This window comes from Alligator sinensis, unplaced genomic scaffold (assembly GCF_000455745.1).
Source record: "Alligator sinensis unplaced genomic scaffold, ASM45574v1 scaffold647_2, whole genome shotgun sequence".
Lineage (NCBI taxonomy): Eukaryota > Metazoa > Chordata > Crocodylia > Alligatoridae > Alligator > Alligator sinensis.
The window spans coordinates 3,884,770-3,906,909 of NW_005841832.1; the positions used below are offsets into that span (position 1 = coordinate 3,884,770).

The 22,140-nt window shown below is 51.3% G+C and overlaps 1 protein-coding gene and 1 long non-coding RNA gene across 2 annotated transcripts in view; one reads left to right on the forward strand and one right to left on the reverse strand.

The window, feature by feature from the left end:
• Nucleotides 1-22,140, forward strand: part of LOC102369087 (immunoglobulin superfamily member 1-like) — a 44,019-nt gene that overhangs the window by 4,261 nt on the left and 17,618 nt on the right. The window contains 4 exon segments of the mRNA XM_025192665.1: nt 14,169-14,288; nt 14,684-14,719; nt 15,388-15,681; nt 18,179-18,463. Coding sequence (XP_025048450.1) covers nt 14,169-14,288; nt 14,684-14,719; nt 15,388-15,681; nt 18,179-18,463 — 735 coding nt within the window.
• Nucleotides 18,638-22,140, reverse strand: part of LOC102382263 — a 17,004-nt gene continuing 13,501 nt past the window's right edge. Inside the window, exons 2-3 of the long non-coding RNA XR_322815.2 lie at nt 19,395-19,450; nt 18,638-18,766 (exon numbers count right to left, since the gene is read on the reverse strand). This is a non-coding gene — a long non-coding RNA (uncharacterized LOC102382263). The remainder of the gene's footprint in view (nt 18,767-19,394; nt 19,451-22,140) is intronic.

Consider the following 22,140-nt stretch of genomic DNA (forward strand, 5'->3'; position numbering starts at 1 on the left):
GGGCGCCCCTCCTTTGTTTTTTTTTTAGCCATGCTCCCACACCACGCCCCACCCCCGCTGCCACCACTGTGGCCACCTGCGAGAGCTCCCCACTTGGCCTGGCCCCCCTGCCAACACCACCACAGCTACCTAGCTGTGGGAGCTCCCCACCACCATGCCCCCGCAGCCAACACCGCCACCACCTGCGGGCAGTTGCCAGGCCCCCCCAGCCTCAGGGGGCATGCAGCATTCATGCAGAGAGCTCTTTGCATGCTGGCAGAGTACCAGCCTGCAAAAGACTGGGGTAGCAGGCGGGGGGTGGTCAGGCAGCAGGTACTGTGTGGATGTATATGCACATGGCTACCAGGCAGCTTGGAGAGCAACTCCCACAGGTAAGTCTGGTGGGGGGCAGGGGGGATTGAGGCCCCCATAGGGAGAGAGGAGACAGCACTCTGCACATTCCCAGGAGGGGCAGGGGACCCGTGCCCCCCAGATCTGTGCGTGGGTTGGATGTGGGCTGCTTGCTGTTCTCGGGCTCCCCACCCTGCTGCCCTCCCCTGGGGCCTCTGTGTCCCAGTGGGCAAGACCTGTCACAGCAGGGCAGAGCAGGGCTGGGCAGAGAAGCTCCTTGCCACTGCAAGCTCGTCAGTGCCCTGACAATGAGCCTACTGCATGTCACCCAGCAGTGGGGGCAGTGGCCAAGAGTTATGCCCCTTGCTGTGCAGGGCATGCAGGGGCAGTATGGAGTTCATAGCTGCAAGGAACTTCCCTGCCCAGTCCTGCTCTGCCCTGTTGCGCTGGGTCCCAACATCTAGGCTGCAGAGGCCCTGGCAGAGAGCAGCAGGGTGGGTAGCCCGAGCCCACAGCAGGCAGCCTGCCCCTCCCCATGCACAGATCTGGGAGACACAGACCCCCTAACCCCCAGGAGTGTGTGCAGCAGCAGGAAGCTGGCCCTGTCCCCCACCCAAGCCTGCAGTGGTCATGCCACCAATGGGGAAGGGGAGCCAGGCTCTGCACTCCGTTATGCTGCAGCAGCCACCAACTCCCATGGGCGGCAGACAGGGCCCAGGAAGCTGTCGGGGGAGTGAGGGGCACTGGCAGGGCCACAGGGCTGTGGGTATGGAGTGAGGGACACAGCCAGGACTGAGGGGCTGTGGCTCGGGAGTGAGGGGTCTGGAGCTGTGTTCTGTGAGTGAAGGGTGCAGAGGGAGCTCTGATTTTCCATGCTAAAAAACCCCAAATCAAATACCGACATTTATAGGTATTTAGAATGTATTTTATTATAGTGATTGAGGCACTGGTAGGCTTCCAAATTGTTTTATAACTGTAAATATCTCAATAAAACATTGTCTTCAACTGCTACATATATATAGAGAGAGGTCTTTTATTTTAAACACAAATTTTGGTGGCTTAATCAGAGAATGTGTGTTTTTTTATGAGAGAATTTGCCATTTTATCAGGGAAAACCAGGATCCCTGGTTATATTCTATGGAGAGACACATTCCCAAGGTTGGGAGGCACTAGGCATCCACCCACCCCTCAAAATGACAGCAAAGAAAAGCGCTGAGTTGTGGGGAAAGGGCACAAACACTGAGTTGCTGTTTCAAGCCACTTGCCCCCACTGTCAGCAGTGTCTTTCTCTCTGCACAGGAGGACCTGACCAGACTGAGCCTAGATTGACACTGGCTTCGACGGATGCAGGGAGCGCTGGGACAGCTGAGGGGCACCAGCCGCGTTCCACCATTGCTGGAAGGGTGTACTCTGTGGATATGCAGATTACAGGCCTCCTTATATTCATAGATTCATAGATGTTAGGGTCAGAAGGGACCTCAGTAGATCATCGAGTCCAACCACCTGCATAGGCAGGAAAGAGGGCTGGGTCTAGATGACCCTAGCTAGATGCCTATCTAACCTCCTCTTGAAGACCCCCAGGGTAGGGGAGAGCACCACCTCCCTTAGGAGCCCGTTCCAGACCTTGGCCACTCTAACTGTGAAGAAGTTCTTCCTAATGTCTAGTCTAAATCTGCTCTCTGCTAGCTTGTGGCCATTATTTCTTGTAACCCCCAGGGGTGCCTTGGTGAATAAAACCTCACCAATTCCCTTCTGTGCCCCCATGATGAGGCATCCTTAGGAGCAGCCCAACTCCTAAGTAGTGGGGGCCATTCAAATTGCCTACATTTACAATCCCCTACCACAGCTTGATGCAGGCTCAAACAGTGTCAGCCCCACCTGGCTCAGGGAGCACAGAGTCAGGGACTGGGAGTGAAATGGAAAATCCACATCACCCACTCGCCCCTCCACTTATTCACCCACTCCCCATTCATCCCCACAGTCTATTAGAGTTTTTCTTCTCTGGGGACAGGGGAGCAGTCCCTCCACATGCAGGGGGAGTGAGAGGGGATCCCTGACCAAGGGGAGATATGGAACAGGGTGGCCTTTCCCACATGGATATTGTTTTAATTCCCTGAGTCCTGGAGGCATGCAGAGGAGTCCGGATGAGGGGCTGCTGAGCCAACGCCTGCCTTGTAATAAAGTTCCCAGCTCCTCTTTATGTTCCCAGGACAGATGCAGTCTGTTAAGAAAGGCTTCCCTGTTCTGCTGCTCCCCTAGGGGCTGTGGTCCTTCTTCTCTTGTCTTTCAGACTGCAACAGCTCTGCTGCACCCTGGTACCTGGTGAAACACTCCAGGGACTGTCTCCGTTCCCCAGGGCTCAAAGCAGAACCTGGTTCTAGGCATCTGGCCCACCAGCCCATAGACCTCCTGAGGGTCCCACTGTGGGTGAGCCTGGGAGTGGGAACACAGAGCTAGACCTTTCACCTTTTATGCCCAGCTTCAATGAGTTGCTGGGATATGACCAGGGGAGAGGTGGTTAGCCATGGTAGCCTGAAGTTAGTCAGAAGGCACAGTAAATGTGCACCTTTATAAAGTAACAAAATAAGATATCCATAGAAAACAGAAGCTTGTGTGAACCCAAGTTCACTTTGTTAGATGCCATGAAAAGAAAGCAGAGTATAAAGTGGAGTGAATGATTAGAATACAATAGGTGGGGAAACAGGGAGACAGGAAGCAAGATTCCCAGAAGGGCAGATTTCCAGGAGATCTATTCCTCAGCCCAATTAGACCCTTGCACAGCGACTCTCTTCAGTGTATGGAACCAGCCTGCTGGAGCTCAACTCCTACAAGGTCCAGGATCATACCTTGATATCTTTGCCCCAGCTCTGGTCCATCCCACCCTCTGGTGTGACCACCACGGACAGATCCATGGGTGGAATGAGTGTGTTATGATGGCTGATTGGATACGGGTGGTTTATACTCTCCCTGCCTTCCCTCAAATGCTCCCCCTGGGCCTGTGTGGTATACCAGGTATACCCATACCCTGGGCCTGTGTGGCTTCAAATTCAAGCAGGTTCTTGTCTATTCCCTTACCTGCACCCATGGGGTGCAGATCCTTCTCACTTCCCAATCTCTTCCACTTGACTGAAGCTGCCATGGCTTAGAGCTGGCTTGGATGGAAAGGATCCTGCCCTCCAGCTCTGGATATTAGCAAGGTATAGCTCTACGGGGAGGGGAAGAAGTCTCCTACCCAGGACGTGGGTGCAGCGGGCGGGCCTATGTTTTTGGGGAGAAAGGAGGATCTGGGGGAGTCAGAGCAGGCTTTGGGGACAAGAGACAGAGTTAGACGGGGCTCTGCAGGGCCTGGGTGGCCAGGGCAAGCTTATTCCTAGCTATTGACATGGTTTGTTGATGACTATTTGATTTATGTGCCACACTCCTGAGGGCTGGGTGACATGGCTAGGGCCAAGGAATTGTGGACTGCAGCCATGTGATGGGTGCGTGGGTGCAGGGGTACGTTTAGAGTTTAATGTCTAAAAATGGAAGTGAGTCATCCACAGCATTGGGAAGTCTCTCCAGAGCTGACTTTCAACCTGATCCCTTATCATTCCTTGGGCAGTGACCACTTCTCACCTGGCTCAAGGGGAAGTATAGGATATGTCTCTGTCTCTGTCTCTCTCTCCTCAGTCCCTCCTCAGGATAGAAGACATTATAGGTCATGGAACCATGTAGCCGAGGATCCCTGCCTGCCTGGCTCATATGAACAGCACAGCATAGGCATCCATCCTCACAATGCAGTGTACTGGGCAGTGCATATTCATGGCGTCAATGGGGAAATTCCTTCTTGACCCGAGCTGGGTGCAGCTCTTGTCCTGCAGCATGTGGGTCAGGAGTGCCTGGGGAAGGACATTCTCTGATAGTGATATAGCAGATACCAAGAGCTGCATGAAAAATTCATGGTGTGCATGGGCAACTGGTGCTGCCTTAGGAAGGGCATGTGCCCCACCCCCTGCAACCAGTCCTGCTGACCAGGGGGTGGGAAGGCATGACGATCGCTGCAGCTGCTTCTGGGAATGGCTGCGGCTGCTTCTGGAAGCAGCTGCAGTGATCGGCCGGCGCTTCTAAGGGGGGCACCGACACTCTGTCCTGCCCCCACTACCCATTGCCTAAGCAACCCACGCAACCAGTCAGGGGGTGCACTGGTGCTCTCAGGGGGTACACATTCACCCCTGTGTACCCCCTACACATTGCCACTGATGGTGTGGTTTACAGGTTCCAGCTCCTGCAAAAGAGTCAGGGAAGGAGGAAGGGACATGTAGTGTAACAGATGCAGGGCAATGCAGAATCTCTCCAGAGTGGATTTCACTCTGTCATTTCTAACTGTTTTTATACCTGATGCCTTGTCACCTACACAGGCCCTGCCTGGCTCTGGGGGCATGATGGGACAACAGAATCAGAAAAGTCTGCCTGGCCCAGGCCTCAGGAGTGACACAAAGTAGCTGAAGGTAGAAGCAGGAAGAAAGGGGACAGAAATAGATCAGCACCCCCAGAGCAACCAGCGTGGGTTGGGTTGAAGAGAATGGGTCCTTGAGCGGGCACAGATCAGGCGAAGAGTGGAGAGTCTGGGGGGGAAAGACAGTGAGGGATGAATCTGAGGCCAGGTCAGTCTAGGGGTCTAAGGGTGGGCTTGAAGGAGATTAATTAAAGCAGGGGTCTCTATCTCCCATTGGCACCATCATGTGATGGAATTGTGGGAGCAGAATTGTTTTCCCAGCAAAAGAGATGCATTGGCCATCTTTGACAGGGCCCTTATCCCTGGCACTTGTATCGGGTATGGGAGCAATGGGCTGCCATTTCGCTAAGGGTTGCCTGCACCTGGGTTCTTTGTGGAGCCATTAATATTGGCCCTCAGCCTTACTGAAAGGGAAGGGAGCAGAGCCTGGGGAAGGACAGAATGAGTGAGTTGAAGAATTTGTGAGGAGACAAGATGGGAGATTAGAAGATGTGAGGGGACATGAACTGGGGTACAATAAAGAAGGAGCCAAGGGGGCATGGGAAAAAGATCAGGGGAGGGGACAGGGGGAATTAAAGGATGTGGGTAAGATGATCACAGTGTGGGCAATGGATATGAAAGACATTGATAAAGGAACAGAATGGCAGAGAGGACAATGAGAAGTGAGGAGAAAGAACAAAGGATAAACTAACAGGGGAATAAGGGGACATGGACTAACAGAGAGAACAGGGTGAAGAAGAAGAGGAGTGTCCCAGCCACCTGCGGACGTTAGGGATTGAGAGTGTGGTCAGAGGTAGAAACGTAAGAAAGGTTTATTGACTTAACAAACGCACAACTACATGTAAATAATAAGACAGACAATGACAGACGATAATAATTTGCATTGGCAACTTATCGGCAGTCCCCTCTGATGCCTGATGTATGATAAGTTCTTTTCCTGCAAAGCTCAGCGAAGTCAGGCGTCCCCGATTAGCACTGTCCGAGGGGTACCGGGAAGGACCTGGTATTCAGTCCTTGGGCTCCTCGAGATCCAGAGGCCCACTGATCCAGGTCAGCAGCTAATTAGTAGTTTCTTTCACAGAGCTGCATCTTCCTTCTAAATGATTTCCAGATGTGCTAGCCAATTTATAACTTTTGAGCTATGCTGATAACTTACAGCTATCCAGATTTTCTTTACTTCAAACTGTCCTTAGACTGACCAATAGCAGTACAAGCCTTGCATTCTTCTGATAAGGTTAATTTTAACGATGCCACAGGGCCTACTTCTACTTTTACAAGGCTTTGCTAAATTTACTAGGCATCACTATATACAAGGCCTCACTAATCTTTGACTTTAATTAGGCTCTTAACAAGAACATATAGCTTAATATCTGAACAAATGACAGAAAAACACTTGGTCTAATTTTCACAGAGCTCTCAGCAAGCACTTTTATTACACAGACATAATTTCAGCTGTCACACTCCACCCCTTGCTTGCTGAAGCACTGTGATAGCTACAGATAAGATGCTAAAGCTACATGTGCTACATCAGGGAATGGGGTGGGATCTTTAAATTTAATTTGCATAGCATGAACAGATTTATGACAACAACGTTTAAAACACCATTTAGCTGTTGCTACTAGGGAATGCAGAGCGCTATGATGCTCAAGATGGTTAGCCACGTAGTTGAGGTGATACCTGGTGATGGTTCACAAACCATGTCATAACTTTGTTCCAATCTGGAGCGTGCCCTCCCACCTGGTGGGCTTCACACTATCGCTGGAGAGTGTTATCAGCCATAGGAATGGGAGGGGGGTAGGTTTTCCCATAAACACAGTGGCTCGAGAGGCTGAACAGATGTAGAATGCACTATTGGGGACACAGACTCAGGAGCATTAAGCTTAATGGGGTTTCCCTCAGGAAGTATATAAGAACAAACCCATAAACGAGCAGAGCTACAACAATTACCTCCCCTCCCACAGTTAGCCATTCCACCCTTTAGGTAGGGAATGTACCCAAGATAATAACTGGTGCCACAGGTGCACTGACAGTTACCACCTTGCCAGTTAACTATCCTGTTTCTTCTACTCAAAGACCAGGATTTCACTTGCTCCAGGGTCGCGGGTTTTTTCCAATATGGATACTGCGGCTGGAACACATGAAGGTCATCTGAGCGCATTTCTGGGGGATGCTCTTCAGGGTCAGGCCACTCCTTTAGGTCTTCAGGAGCAAGTTCATTAATATCTGGGTAATAAAAAGGATAGTAGACATGCCCTACCCAGGAAACACAATAAGGCATTAATAAGAAGGATACAGTTATAACAGTCCACCACTTCATGGTGCCAGTCAGTTCAGACAAGTGACAGAGCAGGACTCTTTTTCAGTGGCAAGCTCAATTAGGAATGGCTATGGATGCATTTGTGGACAGATCCAATCTGTTGGAACAAGACAACAAGGAGCTTGGCTCCCATTAGATGAATCTGACTTAAACACCCACCATGTATTTTGCATACCTTTTGCCAATAGTGTCCCTTCCCGTTTATCTCCCTGAGGATGCTTCACTACCACCCAAACTCCTGCCTGGAGTTTTCCCGGGTCACCACCCCTAGGTCACTTTATTGCCGGCTCACAGAGACCACCCAATCCAAAGGCCTGTTACACAGGGCTACCTCCCAGATGGGATCGATTATTGGCCCAATTGATAGCTCGATCCAGGTGCAAGTCCCAGTTCTTAAGAGCTGGGCTGGTGGCTAACCGCAAATCGCATTTGAGGATGCCATTGGCTCACTCTACCAATCCATTAGACTGCAGATGGTATGGGATGTGATATGTCCATAACATGCCACGTTTTGTGGTCTAGTCATACACAAGATGATTGCGGAAGTGAGGGTTATTATCACTCTGTTGTTCTATGGGTGGTGGATATATGGCTAGCAAAGTTTCCAGTGCTGCACAAGTGTCCTGGGCAGTAGCTCTCGCCGAGGTGCGGGTTTACGTTATCCCCATGATAACTTCTACGGCTACAAACATGTACTGTCACAACATGTCTTTGATATCAACGAATCCCATCCACGCAGGCCCATAACACTGTATGCTTTCTGTGAAGGCTGGTAGTGACAGGACAGCAGCCGTCAAGGGGTTAGTATTAGCATTCAAAGCTTGAAAGTCAATAGTTAGCCACCACCCTCCATTTGGCTTATGCACTGGCCACACTGGATTGTTATACGGAGAGTGGGCTCGGATAATAGTTCTGTTTTCCAATTGCTGGCTTATAATACACTGGATAGGTTGTGTGGCCTTGGGGGGATCTTGATACTGGGGCCAGCGTACTCCTTTCATGGGAGGCTGGGTTAATGGGGTCATGCTACATTGAGTTACAGCCATTATAGCCGTTTCCTCAGGTTTTTGCTGAGGCACTGCGCACCCAAACTGCCAATTCTCTCGCTCAAGGGCAAACCGCTGTCTTCTTATTATATTAAGTCCCAGTAAGCTTGGTCCCCCTTTAAGTATTACTGCTGACGCCTTTACCTTAAAGCCATTAGGTAATGCGAAGGTTGCTCGGACCAGATGTCCTGGTCTTCTGGTGCCTCTGACTCCAATTACTTGATAAGGGGTTCCTTTCTCCCCTTTCCAATCTGCAGAATCTAAAATGCAAATCTGGGCACCCGTGTCTAATAGCATATCAATTGACTTTTCACTTTTGCCTAATTGAATCTGTACAGGTATCTGAATTAAGGGGCCAATATTAACTTTAGATACCGGTCCCTGGCCCGCTACTGCCCCCATTGTAGCCCCTTTCTTTGGGGGTTGGGCTGGCTGGACTCCCTAGGCCATTGGTGGCGCAGAAAGCTCTGCTTTCATGCTTGCCCTTTCGCTACAGTGTTTACCCCACAGCCCTCACAAGACATTGGTGGGCAATCCATCAGTTTGCACCTTATTGAAACCAGCAGCGAACAAGTTTTTCCACATTTTTGCTCATGGTGTCTTGGGCCGGCCTTCCCCGGCTTTTCTCAACAATTTGGGGGGGTCAGGGGGTTTGTCTTTTGCTGAGGCCACCGCAATGGCCTTGGCAGTTTTCATCAGTATGGCAAGCCCTGCCTTCTGCAAAATGGGTAAAAGCTGCACTAATTGCCGGATCGCATCTCTTACCAGGTGATTCATTGCCTCTGGCTCCAAGGCCAACAGGGCTGAGGTGCACTCTGTTGGTGCTTGTCAACAAAACCTCCTCCGCAACGGTGCTGTCACAACTTCTGCATCTGGCGTGCAAGTCCAAACTGCTGCATGAATTATTTCAGTTAATGCTAACTGATACAAGCAGCAGACAGCCTCCTTTAAATTGGCCCATGCCCAAGGGGCAGGGTTAAGATCTTCCATATTACCGTAACTGGCCACAGTTGCCTGCAGCGCAGCAGAAAACAAAGTAACATTTTCATTGCCTCCTGCAAACTGATTCAACTGGAGCTCAGGGAGCAGGACAATTTGTGATGCTTCTGCTCGACTCACTGAAATTGTGGATGCCCCTTCACTATACATTAGAACTAGCCAGTCTATCACTGGCTCTCCCGGCTTGGACTTATGCTGCTCCTGTATATCTCAAATCTCTGCAAGGGTAAAGGAATGCAGCTCTGTTTGGGGATTCCCCCCTTGTGGCCCTGAATGAGTTACCACCATGGGGAAGACCTGGCTAGATTCTTCCCTCTGGGCAGGGATATACGGGGATGGTTCAGCACTAAGCTCATCATCAATCTCCTCCTCTCCATCTGTTTCCTCCCCTTGATCTTCCCAGAGCTCCGCTTCTGGTTTCTCTCCATACAGACACTGTCGCACTTTGTCAAAGGAGGGCTACACAGCCTGGTCTAACTGTGCCCTCTTCTGGAGGGAAGCAGCCACGCGCACGATCATAATTTTTCCTTCCCTTGGTTCTAATGTCTCCAAGCTGCTCTGAGCAGCTCGCGCCGCCTCACATGCCACACTGTTGGAATCTCTCACGTCTTCTAACACCTTACTCAGCCGGGTGACTTTTTCCCGGAGCTGGGCATTCTCTTTGGCCCCCTAACCGCAGGCGTGTGGCCAGCAGCCACAACAGGCACCCCTTCGGGTACAGTTCCCGGGTCACTTCAGGCAGGCCTCAACCTATCCTTATCCCACCTGGGACTCTCCATCCCTGTCACTTCCTTAAGCAAAGCCACCAACGGGGCCCACGCAACTCCCTCCATTCCAACATTTCTCTCCAGACCAGAGTCTCTCAATCCTGTTCGTGATGCCAATTTATGTCCCAGCTGCCTGCGGAGGGTTTGGGATTGAGAGTATGGTCAGGGGTAGAAAGGTAAGAAAGGTTTATTGACTTAATAAAAACACAACTACGCATAATATACTAAGACAGATAATGACAGACAATAATAATTTGCATTGGCAACTTATTGGTAGTCCCCTCTGATGCCTGATGTACGACAAGTTTCTCTTTCACAAAGCTCAGCGAAACCAGGCGTTCCCCATCAGCGCTGTGCAAGAGGCACCGGGAAGGACCCTGGTATTCAGTCCTTGGGCTCCTTGAGATCCAAGGGCCCACTGATCCAGGTCAACAGCTAATTAGTAGTTCCTTTCACAGAGCTGTATCTTCCTTCTAAATGATTTCTGGTTGTGCTAGCCAATTTATAACTTCTGAGCTATGCTGATATCTTACAGCCATTCAGATTCTTTTTACTTTAACTGTCCTTAGACTGACCAATAGCAGTACAAGCCTTGCATTCTTCTGATAAGGTTAATTTTAACTATGCCACAGGGCCTACAATTACTATATCTATAAGACTTTGTTAAATTTACTAGGCCTTATACTACATACAAGGCCTTACTACATCTTAGACTTTAATTAGGCTCTTAACAACAACATATAGCTTAATATCTGAACAAACATCAGAAAAACACTTGGTCTAATCTTCATAGAGCCTTCAGCAAGCACCTTTATTTCACAGACATAATTTTCAGCTGTCACACGGCCACTCACCAGCATCCCCCCTCCCTCTACTTGCCAGACCCTGGCCCCACACAGGCTTATATGGCCCAGTCTCCGCTCACCCCCAGGAATGGCTTTGACAGTGGGAGTCCCACAGGGCTCCCTCTTTCCCACATCCTGTCCTCCTACTTTCCCATGTATTGTATTCTAATCACACCACTCCATACTCTGCTCTGTGCTGCCCTTTCATAGCATCTGATGAAGTGAACTCAGGTTCATGGAAGTTTCTGCTCGCTATAGATATCTTATTTTGTTAGTCTATAAAGGTGACATCTACCTGCCTTCTGGCTGACTTCAGGCTTCCACAGATAACTACCTCTCTCTCCTGGTCATACCCCAGCAACTCATTGAAGCTGGGCAAAAAATGTGAAGGGTCCAACTCCATGTCCCCACTTCAAGGCTCACACTCAAGAGGTCTATGGACTCTTGGGCCAGATGCCCAGAGCAAGGCTCTGCCCTGAGCCCTGGGGAGCAAAGACAGAGTCACTACAGAGTTTCCCCACCTAGCAGGGAGCAGAGCCCCTATAGTTTGGAGGCTGAGGGAAGACAGACCACTGCCCCTAGGTGAGCAGCACAACAGGAAGGACTTTCTTGACAGACTGCCCCTGTCCTGGGGACACAAATGGTAACTTTATTACAAAGCAGGTGCTAGCTCAGCAGTCCCTCATCCTGACTCCTCTGCATGTCTCCAGGACTCAGAGAGTTCAGGCAATATCACCTGGGAAAGGCCATTCTGTTCCATACCTCTCCCTGGGCAGGGATCCCCCTCACATCCCCCCGGATATGGAGGGGCTGCTCCTGCATCCCCAGAAAACAAAAGCCCTGACAGCCTCTAGGGATCAATGGGGAGTGGGGGAATATGTGGAGGGGTGGGTTGGCAAGTATATGTAGAATTGGACTGGCAGCTGGGTTGGGGATGGAGGGGGTGGTTATAAGAGCATTTGGCAAGGGGATTCATATTCTGCTGTGGTTAGAGGGGGCTGAGACTCCTGTGGGTCTGCCTGTACTTAGCTGTTCATCCCTGCCCCTTAGGATCAGCTGCTAATTGACTCTCCTTTCCCTCTTGTCACCCCCAGATTATGCCCTGGACAATATCATATGCTTCTGCCTGGGCACTGGGGTTCTGCTTCTCTTGGCACTGATTGTGGCTGAAGCTGTGTACAGCTGGAGGAAGAATGGGGGATAGACAGAGGTGATGGGGGCAAAAACACAGGGTGGAGTCAGGGTAAAGACTGAGTGTGGCTGTGAGGGGACAGGGTGAGGCAGAGTGGGGGAGAGGCAGGCAGTATGAGGGACTATGGGATGGGCTGGTGAGGGGAGGGAAAATGATGGGGCACAGGGCAGGGTACAAAATGCCAGCTGTGACAAGGGGGTCCTGGTTCCTGGCTAAAGGGTCTTGATGGCTAGAAAATGGCATTTAGAGGGTTGCTTTTGGGAAGTGGCCTATAGGTAAAGTAGATATGTATTAAAATAATGGTCAAGAGCAACAGTAAGAGTTAACTGACATCTAAAAGCCTGTTTCTGAAAGTTTCCTCAAGGCCTGCTATGTCTGAAGATAGCAGAAACACAGGCTGGAAATTGAAAACATGTACCACATTGTTTCGTAACATGAAATAAGATGGCACCAGGTCACAATGCCCAAGTGCAGAGCCCTTGGGATTTCCAGTTTTGGTGGAGGAATCAAATTAGGAGGCCTGGAAAAAGCCCAAATTAGGATGTGTGCATGTGATGGGTTTGTGAAACAAAGAAATATGCTGACAGGACAGAACATGGACAGTATGATAGCCACTGAGAGATCAATCAGCAATGACCAGAAACGAAAAGTCATCAGGAGGGGAAAAGAATACAAAAGGAGGGATTTCAGAGCAGCAAAGGGTCCCTGGGAGGGGAGCCCGAGGCCACCATGGACAGAGGGCACACCACCAGCCCATCTCACCCACCCCACGGGGGGAGGGGGTGAGCCTGGGCCTCCAACCTCCAGGCTGCTGACATCTGACATTCAAGAGAGAACCTCAGAATGAAGTTTGTGTACTGTCTAGACGTACCTTGACTCTGATGACAGATCTAGGACTGGTAGTTATAGACTTGTTTGTATTATTCTTATCTGGTATCACTGTGTATCAATAAAATTCACCAATTATAGAATGGAGAGGTTGTGGTTGATCGGAGGGTTTTGGGTCTGCCCAGAACAAGGTATCTGAGTCATACATCCAGTATCAACAGGTATTTCCCCTCTGCTTAGGATAAGCGCAATCACTATATTTGGGGTCAGGAAGGAATTTTCCCCATAGTCAGATTGGTGCAATATGGGGGTTGTTGACTTCCTCTGTAGCAGGAGTCATGGCCTCTACCTGGGATCTCTTAAGCGTATATTAACAACCTTTTATAGAAGCAGGATGTTGGCTGTCATGGTTTCCCTGCTTTCCCTGTGGGAGTATGGAATGTTATATGTTGTGTTAGGGTTGAGGGTAGTTTTATGAAGAGTTCGGATTCTATATTTGTATAGGATGGCTTGGATAGGGCTGATCTTGCGCCTCAGGCAGGGGCTTAGATTAGATGACCTGTGGGGTCCCTTCCAGCCCTGCTTCTCTGTGAATCTGTGACTCCTGGTCCTTCCATCTCTAAACCTCAGTCCCCCTCAGACCCAGCTTCCCTCCAAGAGCACAGAGATGGCATTCTCAGTCATGCAATTTGCATAGTCAGACAAAACCATAGATAATGAGTCAGATCAAGGGAGAATTCATCTTTACCTGAATCACTGACTTCCCTGCTGGAAATCGCCAACTTCTAAACTTATCTTGTCACCCAGACTGGAATCCACAATGCCCCCAGTTGGGTGTCTCTCACACGGCCCCAGCTAGTGTCACTATGTGAAAATGACCTGTCCCACCCAGGCCCTTTAGCCATTACATTCCAAGCAGGAGCTGAGCCCAGCTGGGATCAGAAAAGAACCAACCTTCATGGCTAGAGACAGCATTGCTCATTGTGGTGTATTATTGGAGACTGAGGCCTCCTCTAAGCATCTGGTGCACCTGACAGGCAGTTATTCTAAGCGAAGTGGGGCCCTGGGGCAAGTTTGCAGCTCCTACGGCTCCTTGTAGGAAGTGCTGAAATTTGCCCAGGACAGGTGGTCTCTGTATTGGCAGCCTAAGTGTGTGGCTGGTGGCAACTTATCACTGCTGCCCATATTGATGAAGGGGAGGGGCCATGCCTAGCTGTGTAAGTGGATGTGGTTGGCTGGAGTTTGCAGAGCTCTGGATCTGCTCTGACCACAGCAGAGTTTAGAGAATAAGATGTGATGTGGGAGAAATGGGCTGAGAGCACTGTGGCTTCCTCTGGCCACTGCCCCAGCTCACTTCCTTCTCTGGGGCATCACCCTCAGTGAAACTGGGGACCGGGGCATTGGTAGTAGCACGGAGGGACTGCTCAGTGCATCCATCATGGCACCTGCTCTCACAGTCCTCTTCCTGGGTGAGTTTATGTGCCTGTGGGGCGGATGGTGATCTGAAAACAGGGCCTGTGCCAGTGTAGGAATTTGAGATGAGGGCGTGTATCCATGGTCTGAGATCAGGATCTGTGTTTATGGGTTGGGGGCAGGGACCAGGGCATGTGCCTAAGGGAGGGGCAGGAAGGAAGGGCCTGAGTATCTGAGACCATTTTCATATGCCAAGCGGGGTGTGAATCCCTGAGACCAGGATTAGAGGGAAGATGGGAACTGGAAGACAGCAGTTCCTGTGGGTGTGAGTCCTGGGAGCCCCTTCCCTCTCAGTTAAGCCAGTTTGGGGATCCCGAAGGGGAAACAACATACAGGGGACAAGTGCTTCATTTGCTGGGATCTAGTCACTGATGAGTGGTTTGCTTCCCAGGTTGCTGGCTGGCTCCTCAGAGTAGGGTGTGGGGAGGTGAGTAACACTCATTCCTCATCCGGCATCACACAAGAATTTCTCCCCAGAGCTCAGGTCATGTTTCCTGCCTGCCCCCTGTACCCCCGGAGGGAATGGAGTAATTAGAGCAGGGCCTGGTCCACAGCATGAAAAGCAGCAGAGATTCCTGCTCTCACTTATCTGTCTTTTGCCAAGCAAGCATGAGAGTTGGGACCTGAATAACCCAGTCTGTGCCAGTGCTGAGAAGGCCCTTTCCTAGGCTCTGGGCACCTCTGATGTAGCCCAAGAATGCTCTGGGTTTATGCTGGTCTTGTGTTATAACTGGCATGGTCATGGCTGGGCTGGGGCTACCAGATGCTCTTACACTACAAATCCTAGGTAACAACACCCTGCAGTGCAGTGGTTGGAGGTCACCCTCCATGGAATCAACTCCATTTGTCCCAAACCCAGAGCAGTAGGGTCATCTCAGGTTGAGCTTCTCTGCTGGCTTGGCTGTGCCTGCAGAGCCAAGCAACACGGCAACCTGTGCAGCAGCCAGGACCTGAGCTGAACCAAAACAGCCGCTGGTCAGGCACAGCTCAGGGAGGCATGGGATGGAGTCCAAGGGAGGCAGAGATAGAGAGAGGGCTGGAGATGGGGATATGAGTTAATGTCTGCCCTATGTAATTGTTGTCTCTCTTTCAAAGCTCATCGAGAATACCCCAAGCCCCTCATCTCTGTGATCCCCAGCCAGGTGGTGGCACTTGGGGGGAATATCACCATTCACTGTGAGGGTTTGTACCCAGGCATGAAGTTCTATCTGTACAAACCTAGATACACAGACCAGCTGCAGCAGGAGGTGCCTGGGCGGAACGTGTCTGAGTTTCTCATCACCAATGTGAGTGGGGAAGATGGAGGGAGCTACAGCTGCAGCTATCACCCCATAACAGATGAGAACCGCTGGTCAGATCTCAGTGACCCTGTGAAGCTGGTGGTTGGAGGTGAGGGACCTCTCTCAATATCCCCAATCTCTGCCTCACCCTTACCCCCAGCCAGACCCTCTGCAAGTCTCCATGCTGAAGTCTGCTTCTCCATGTGGCTCCACCCTAAGTCCTAAGGCCCTGGCAAGATGTTCCTTGTCTGGGGCTCTGCCTGGTCCATAATTACCCCCCATATCCCAGGGGAAGGAGTCTTCCCAGGTGGGAGTTACAGGACAGAAAGACCTTTTCCAGGGCTACAAATTGGTTACAGAATGAGGAGATGATGTGTGTGGTATTATATCATAGCACATGTATGTACTATAGAGCAGAGCTGCACAACCCTGCCCACAAGCCCACATGGAAATTTGAACACAACCCAGGTATCCTGACTCCTGTCCTGGTGCTCGAACCAACCCACCCCGTCCTGCCCAGAGCTGTGAGTGGAGAACAGGAGTCCTGGAATTAGATCTCCTTATTGTACTCACTGGGCACCAGAGACTTATAAGTGCACATAGAGAGTTGTGATGAGATGTCATGGGCCAGGTCAGTATTCTCTCCTCAGCCCGCAACAACTCACCAAAATTCCCTGTGGGACTTTGGCAAGGGCAAGGGCAGCAGCTGAAGCTGAGGGGAGAGAACAGCCCCAGCCTGCACGCAGCTTCCAGCAGGGCTGGTGCCAGTGCAGCTGCAGCCAGTTGGTGCTGCTCTGCTCCCCTTGCCTCCAGTGGTGGCTTCTCCCCAGCTCCTGCCCCTGCTGCACCACTCCGGGTGGGCAGGCTGAGAGAAGCTTCAGCTCTGTGGCTCCTACTGGAGGGGAGAAGAGCAGCACCCACCGGCTGCAGCCCCACCAGGAACAGCCCCGCTGGAAGCTTCAGGTGGACTGGGTCTGGTGGAAGCAGGTGGGGCTCAGCCCCATGCTGAGCACTAGGGCTGTGTGAAATTTCGCCTCCAGTTTTGTTTCAACACTGTTTTGACCCATTTTGAGGTCGAAACAGCAAAATCAAAATGGAACAGATACAGTCGAAACAACCTCAAAACAAAATGAGGCAAGTCTAAACGTTTCGCCATTTTGACACTGCTTCAACGGTTTGCCCATAGGCTATAATGGGGAAGGACAAAACAGCCTATAACTTTGTCATTTCTGACCTGATTTGGATTAATCTTGTAGAAATGGTAGCCCTTTATGAGGGCATGAAACCTGCCAAGTTTCAAGGAGATGGGTGCAGGGGGTTTGGGGAAACTGCACCCCAATGTTTTGAAAGCAAAACTTGTGTCACATGTATGTGTTAAGCCACAGTGGGGTCAAACCTGCAGGCATGCTAGCCCCTTCTCAGGCCACAAAGTCTGCCAGGTTTCAACATGATAGGTGCAGAGGGTTCGGGGAAACTGCACCCCAAAATCTTGAAAGCAAAACTCATGTCGTGTATGTGTTAAACCACAGTGGGGTCAAAACTGCAGGTATGCTAGCCCCTGCTGAGGCCACAAAGCCTGCCAGCTGTCAAGGAAATAGGTGCAAAGGCTTCTGGGTTTTGGGGCCCTGCACCTCTAGCTGCTGACAGGCAAAACGCATGTCGTGGGTGCTTGTGCAACTGTGTCTGTCTAAGGGCATGGGGGTGGGGGGGAACTACTGCAGGCCTGGCTGCTAGGCCCTGCTGTGGCCAGAAAGCCTGTAAGCACCCGTGTCACGAGTTGTGCCTGTCAGCAGCTAGGGTGCAGAGCCCCAGAACCCCCCTGCACCTATCTCCTTAACAGCTGACAGGCTTTGTGGCCTCAGCAGAGGCTACTAGGCCTGCAGCTTTCACCCTGCTGCACCATAACACACGCAGTGTCATCCATGTCGTGTGTTTTTCTTGTCTGCAGTTTGAGGTACAGTTTCCCCCAAACCCCTGCACCTGTCTCCTTGAAACTTGGCAGGCTTTGTGGCCTCAGCAGGGGCTAGCATGCCTGCAGTTTTGACCCCATTGTGGCTTAACACATCACGTGACATGAGTTTTGCTTTCAAGAAAAACAGTTTCCCCCAACCCCCTGCACCTATTACCTTGAAACTTGGCAGGCTGCATGCCCTCAGAAGGGGCTACCATTCCTGCAAGTTTCATCCAAATCAAGCCAGAAATGATAAAGTTATAGACTGTTTTGTCTTTCCCCATTATATCCTATGGGCAAAATATCGGAAGTTTCTCCGTTTCAACCCTGTTTTGATGGAACAAAACGGAACAGCTGTTTTGAATCAAAACAAAATTCAAAATGAAATGCTGTTCCATCGAAACACTGGTCGAAATGGAATGCTGCCGTTTCACACAGCCCTACTGAGTACCACGGGGCAGCCGCAGGCCGGATCTAGCTAGTTGGCAGCCTGGATTCGGCCTGTGGCCGTATTTTGCCCACCCTGCTGTAGCCCCTCAGGGAAGCACCCAGGGGGTTGTGCCCAGGGGCTGCCAGGACTGGGAAGGGGCTGGTCAGACAAGTGGGGATTGAGCATTGGGTCGGTGTCTCACAGCTGATTTCCTTCTCACCGCAGAGCCCAGCCACCCAAAACCCAGCATCTCCCTGAGCCCCAGCAGCGAGGTGAGCCCAGGGATACCTGTGACCATCCAGTGTCGGGGTCCGCAACAAGGGATGAGGTTTGCTCTGATCAGAGTGGGAAGCAGTTTCCCACCCCAGGATGCCAGCGGGTTTCAGGCTGAGTTTGTGATCCCCAGTGTGAGCACTGAGCACAGCGGGAGCTACAGCTGCTGCTACCACAGCAAATCTGACCCGTTCACTGTGTCTGAGTCCAGCGACCCTGTGGAGCTGGTGGTGAGAGGTGAGGGGCACAATTCAGCATACTGCTCCCAGCCTCACTCACAGCCAGACCCCTGGAGGGTGCTGGTGATGGGTGGGATGTTTCAAGCCAGGCCCTATTCTGGAGCCCAGGATGGGAGACACCCAGTCAGGGAGCAGGGACTGAGACACTGGGAGGGTTAGCATGTACCAGGGAGCAGCAGGTGCTGGAGGTTGAGGACAGCTGTTTGTTCAGCCTTTGGTCTGCCCCTTTGTTCAAGTGCATTCAGGAGCCGTGATCACACCCCATTTGCCCCAGTCTGTGTCCAGGGGGTGGTGAATGAGGCTGTAGGAGGAAGAAGAATGGATCTGTGATGTCAGGTGCTGGGTAGGATCCAGGAGATCATGCTGCAGTTCCTGGGTCCATTGCAGATGGGGGCTGCCTGCTGCGGGCTTAGGCTCCCCACCCTGGGTGAGGGGGTGCCAGGGGCTGTGTGCTCCTCTATGCTGTAGCAGCTGCCACCTACCATGGGTGGCAGCTGGGGCTTGGGCACTTCTGCAGGGGGCAGGAATCTCCAGTCCCAGGTCCCTGGCTCTGTAGCTCTGGCAGGGCTGAGGGAACAGGGGGCTGAGGGGGAAGTAAGGGGCACCAGCAGGGCCAAGGGGCTATGGAATAGATGGGGAAGCAGGGAGACAGGAAGGAAATTCCCAGAATGGCTGGTCTCCAGGGGATCTATTCCCCAGCCCAAACAGACCCTTGCACAGGGACTCCCTTCAGTGTATGGAACCAGCCAGCTGGGGCTCAACTTCTACCCTACAATGTCCAGGATCATATCTTCGTGTCTGTGCCCCATCCCTGGTCATTACCTTTGTCCATCCCACCCTTTGGGGCAACCACCACAGACAGATCCATGGGTAGAATGAGCCTGTTATGATGGCTGATTGGATGTGGAGTGTCTTTCCTCTCCCCGTACCTGTCCTTGTGCTCCCGGGGCCAGCTGGAGTTGGCTCTGAGTCAGTTCAGTTCACCCTACGGGAAAAAGAAGTATCTGTCAGGCTCTAGGCAGGGGAAGTGGCTTAATGGGAAATGGGGGATGCCAGGCTGGTGTCTGCAGTTGGGCGCAGTTACACAGGAGTCCCCCATCTGCCCTGTGTTGGCAGTAGCTGCTCTACCACGGCCTTGTTCTCTGCTGTGGGGAAAGAATCAGGCCAAGTTTCATCTGGTTGTCCCTCAGAGGCTACAGGGAAGCAGAAATGGGTGCCAGAGTCAGAAAGAAGGAGCTAAAATGATTATTTAGACACAGGGGTGGGAAAAATAGGGCCCACAAGCTGGATTCAGCCCACCAACTGATTACGTATGGCCCATGGTTGCTCCTGCCATGCTCCAAATGGGGCTGAGCCCTGCTTGCTCATGCCCACTCCCACACTTCAGCTCCCAATACAGCATTGACTCCTCCTCCTTCTGCCCCTGTTGCACTACTCCAGCTACCTTCCACCTACTTGGCCAAGGAGGAGGAGCCACTGGAGGTGGTACCAGGAGCAACCCTGCTGGGAAACTATGTGCACTGGCTGGGTCCAGCTGGTTGGGACAGGACATGGCACAGGCTGGTAGGAGTAGGCAGGGCTTGGCCCCCAAGGAGCACTGTACAGTTAGCTGCCAGGGGGTGGGAGGGTGTGGATTGTACTTGCACCACATGGGTAGCTCTGCTGCACATGCCTCCTGCCCCACCCTCCCCACATCCTGGCCAGGTCTCAGGACCTAGGATGCAGGCAGCACTCCATCCCCCCCACCACAAAAAGATGTGCACAAACCCCCACCCCCCTCCACACACAATATACAGAAGTAAGACTTTATTTTGAGCTATGATGCAATCGCCTCTATATACACTACTCAACAAAATATAAAGCAGCAAAAATTATGTTGAAATTGAAATAAGATATGTTACAGTAGATGTTTAATTTTTAGAATATGGTTTGTTTTTATCTCTCCTTTGTTAAAATGATATCTTCTGAAAGATTTTACATGTGTGGCCTTTGACAGCTCACCAAAACTCATGAAGTGGTCCTTGATACGGTATCTCATCCCATTCTCAAAAATAAATTAAGAGGCTGTGACATAGATGTTTATACAGTCTGGTGGGTGGCAAATTGGGTTAGTGGTCGCACCCAGGGAATGGTAGTAGACAGGTCGGTATCATTCTGGAAGGATGTGGGGGCAGTGGGGTCCCTCAGGGTTCGCTTCTTGGACCTGTACTCTTCAATATCTTCATCAGTGACTTGGATGTGGGTGAGAAGTGTACTCTGTCCAAATTTGTGGACAACATTAAATTGCGGGGTAAAGTGCACACTCCAGAGGGTAGGGAACGATTGCAGGCAGACCTGGACAGGTTAGAAAAGTGGGCAGTACACAACAGGATGCAGTTCAACAAGGAGAAGTGCAGAGTGCTGCACCTAGGGCGCAAGAATATCCAGCACACCTACTGGCTGGGAAGTGACCCTCTCAGCAGCACAGAAGTGGAAAGGGATCTAGGAGTCATAGTGGACTCCAAGATGAACATGAATTGTCAGTGTGACAAAATCATCAGCAAAGCTAACCTCACTTTATCATACATCAGCAGATGCATGACAAATAGATCCAAGGAGGTGATACTTCCCCTCTATGTGGCATTGGTCAGACCACAGTTGGAGTACTGCATCCAGTTTTGGGTGCCGTACTTCAAGAAGGATGTTGATAGACTCAGCATCAGGAAACCTGACTTTGACAAGCTCAGGAAGCTTGTCAGTGAGGCCCTAAAGGGCTGCAACCCAAAGGGGAGGGGAGTTCAGGATGAGTGGTTGCTTCTCAAAGGAGCGATCCTGGACACTCAAGCAAAGTTGATTCCGTCTCGGAGGAAAGGCAGCAAAAGAGCACAGCTGCCCCCTTGGCTCTCCAGGGAATTAGTGGACCTCCTGCATCTAAAAAGAAAGACCTACAAAGGATGGAGGACTGGATCCACCTCCAAGGAGGAATACTCTGCACTGGTCAGACCTGCAGAGAGCGAACCAGGAAAGCCAAGGCTGCGATGGCACTCCAACTAGCTACAAGTATCAAGGACAATAAAAAGTCCTTTCTTAGATATGAGGGGAGCCAGAGGAAAAGCAAAGGCAACACTGGACCCCTGCTAAACCTGATGGGACAACTGACAACCAACACCCAGGAAAAAGCCAACTTGCTAAATGGATACTTTGCATCGGTCTTTCACCAGTCCCATGGGACGTCCCTGCCCATTACGGGACAGGGAGTCCTGGGTGAGGGAGATTCCTTACCCTCCATCAATGCTGACCTCGTGAAGGAACACCTTGAGAGGCTGGTTCAAGTCAGCCAGCCCTGACAGTTTACACCCCAGGGTACTCAAGGAGCTGGCAAGCATCATAGCTCAGCCCCTGGCACAGATCTTCGAGAGCTCCTGGCTCTCTGGTGAAGGGCCCGAAGATTGGAAGAAGGCCAATGTGGTGCCTATCTTCAAGAAAGGGAGGAAAGTGGATCCAGCAAACTATAGGTCCATCAGCCTGACCTCTATCCCAGGGAAGGTCTTAGAAAAGATTATCAAAGAGGCCATTCTTAACAGACTGGTCGATGGCAACATCCTGAGGGAAAGCCAGCATGGGTTTGTTGCGGGTAGGTCTTGCTTGACCAATCTTATTTCCTTTTACGACCAGGTGACCTATCACCTGGACAAG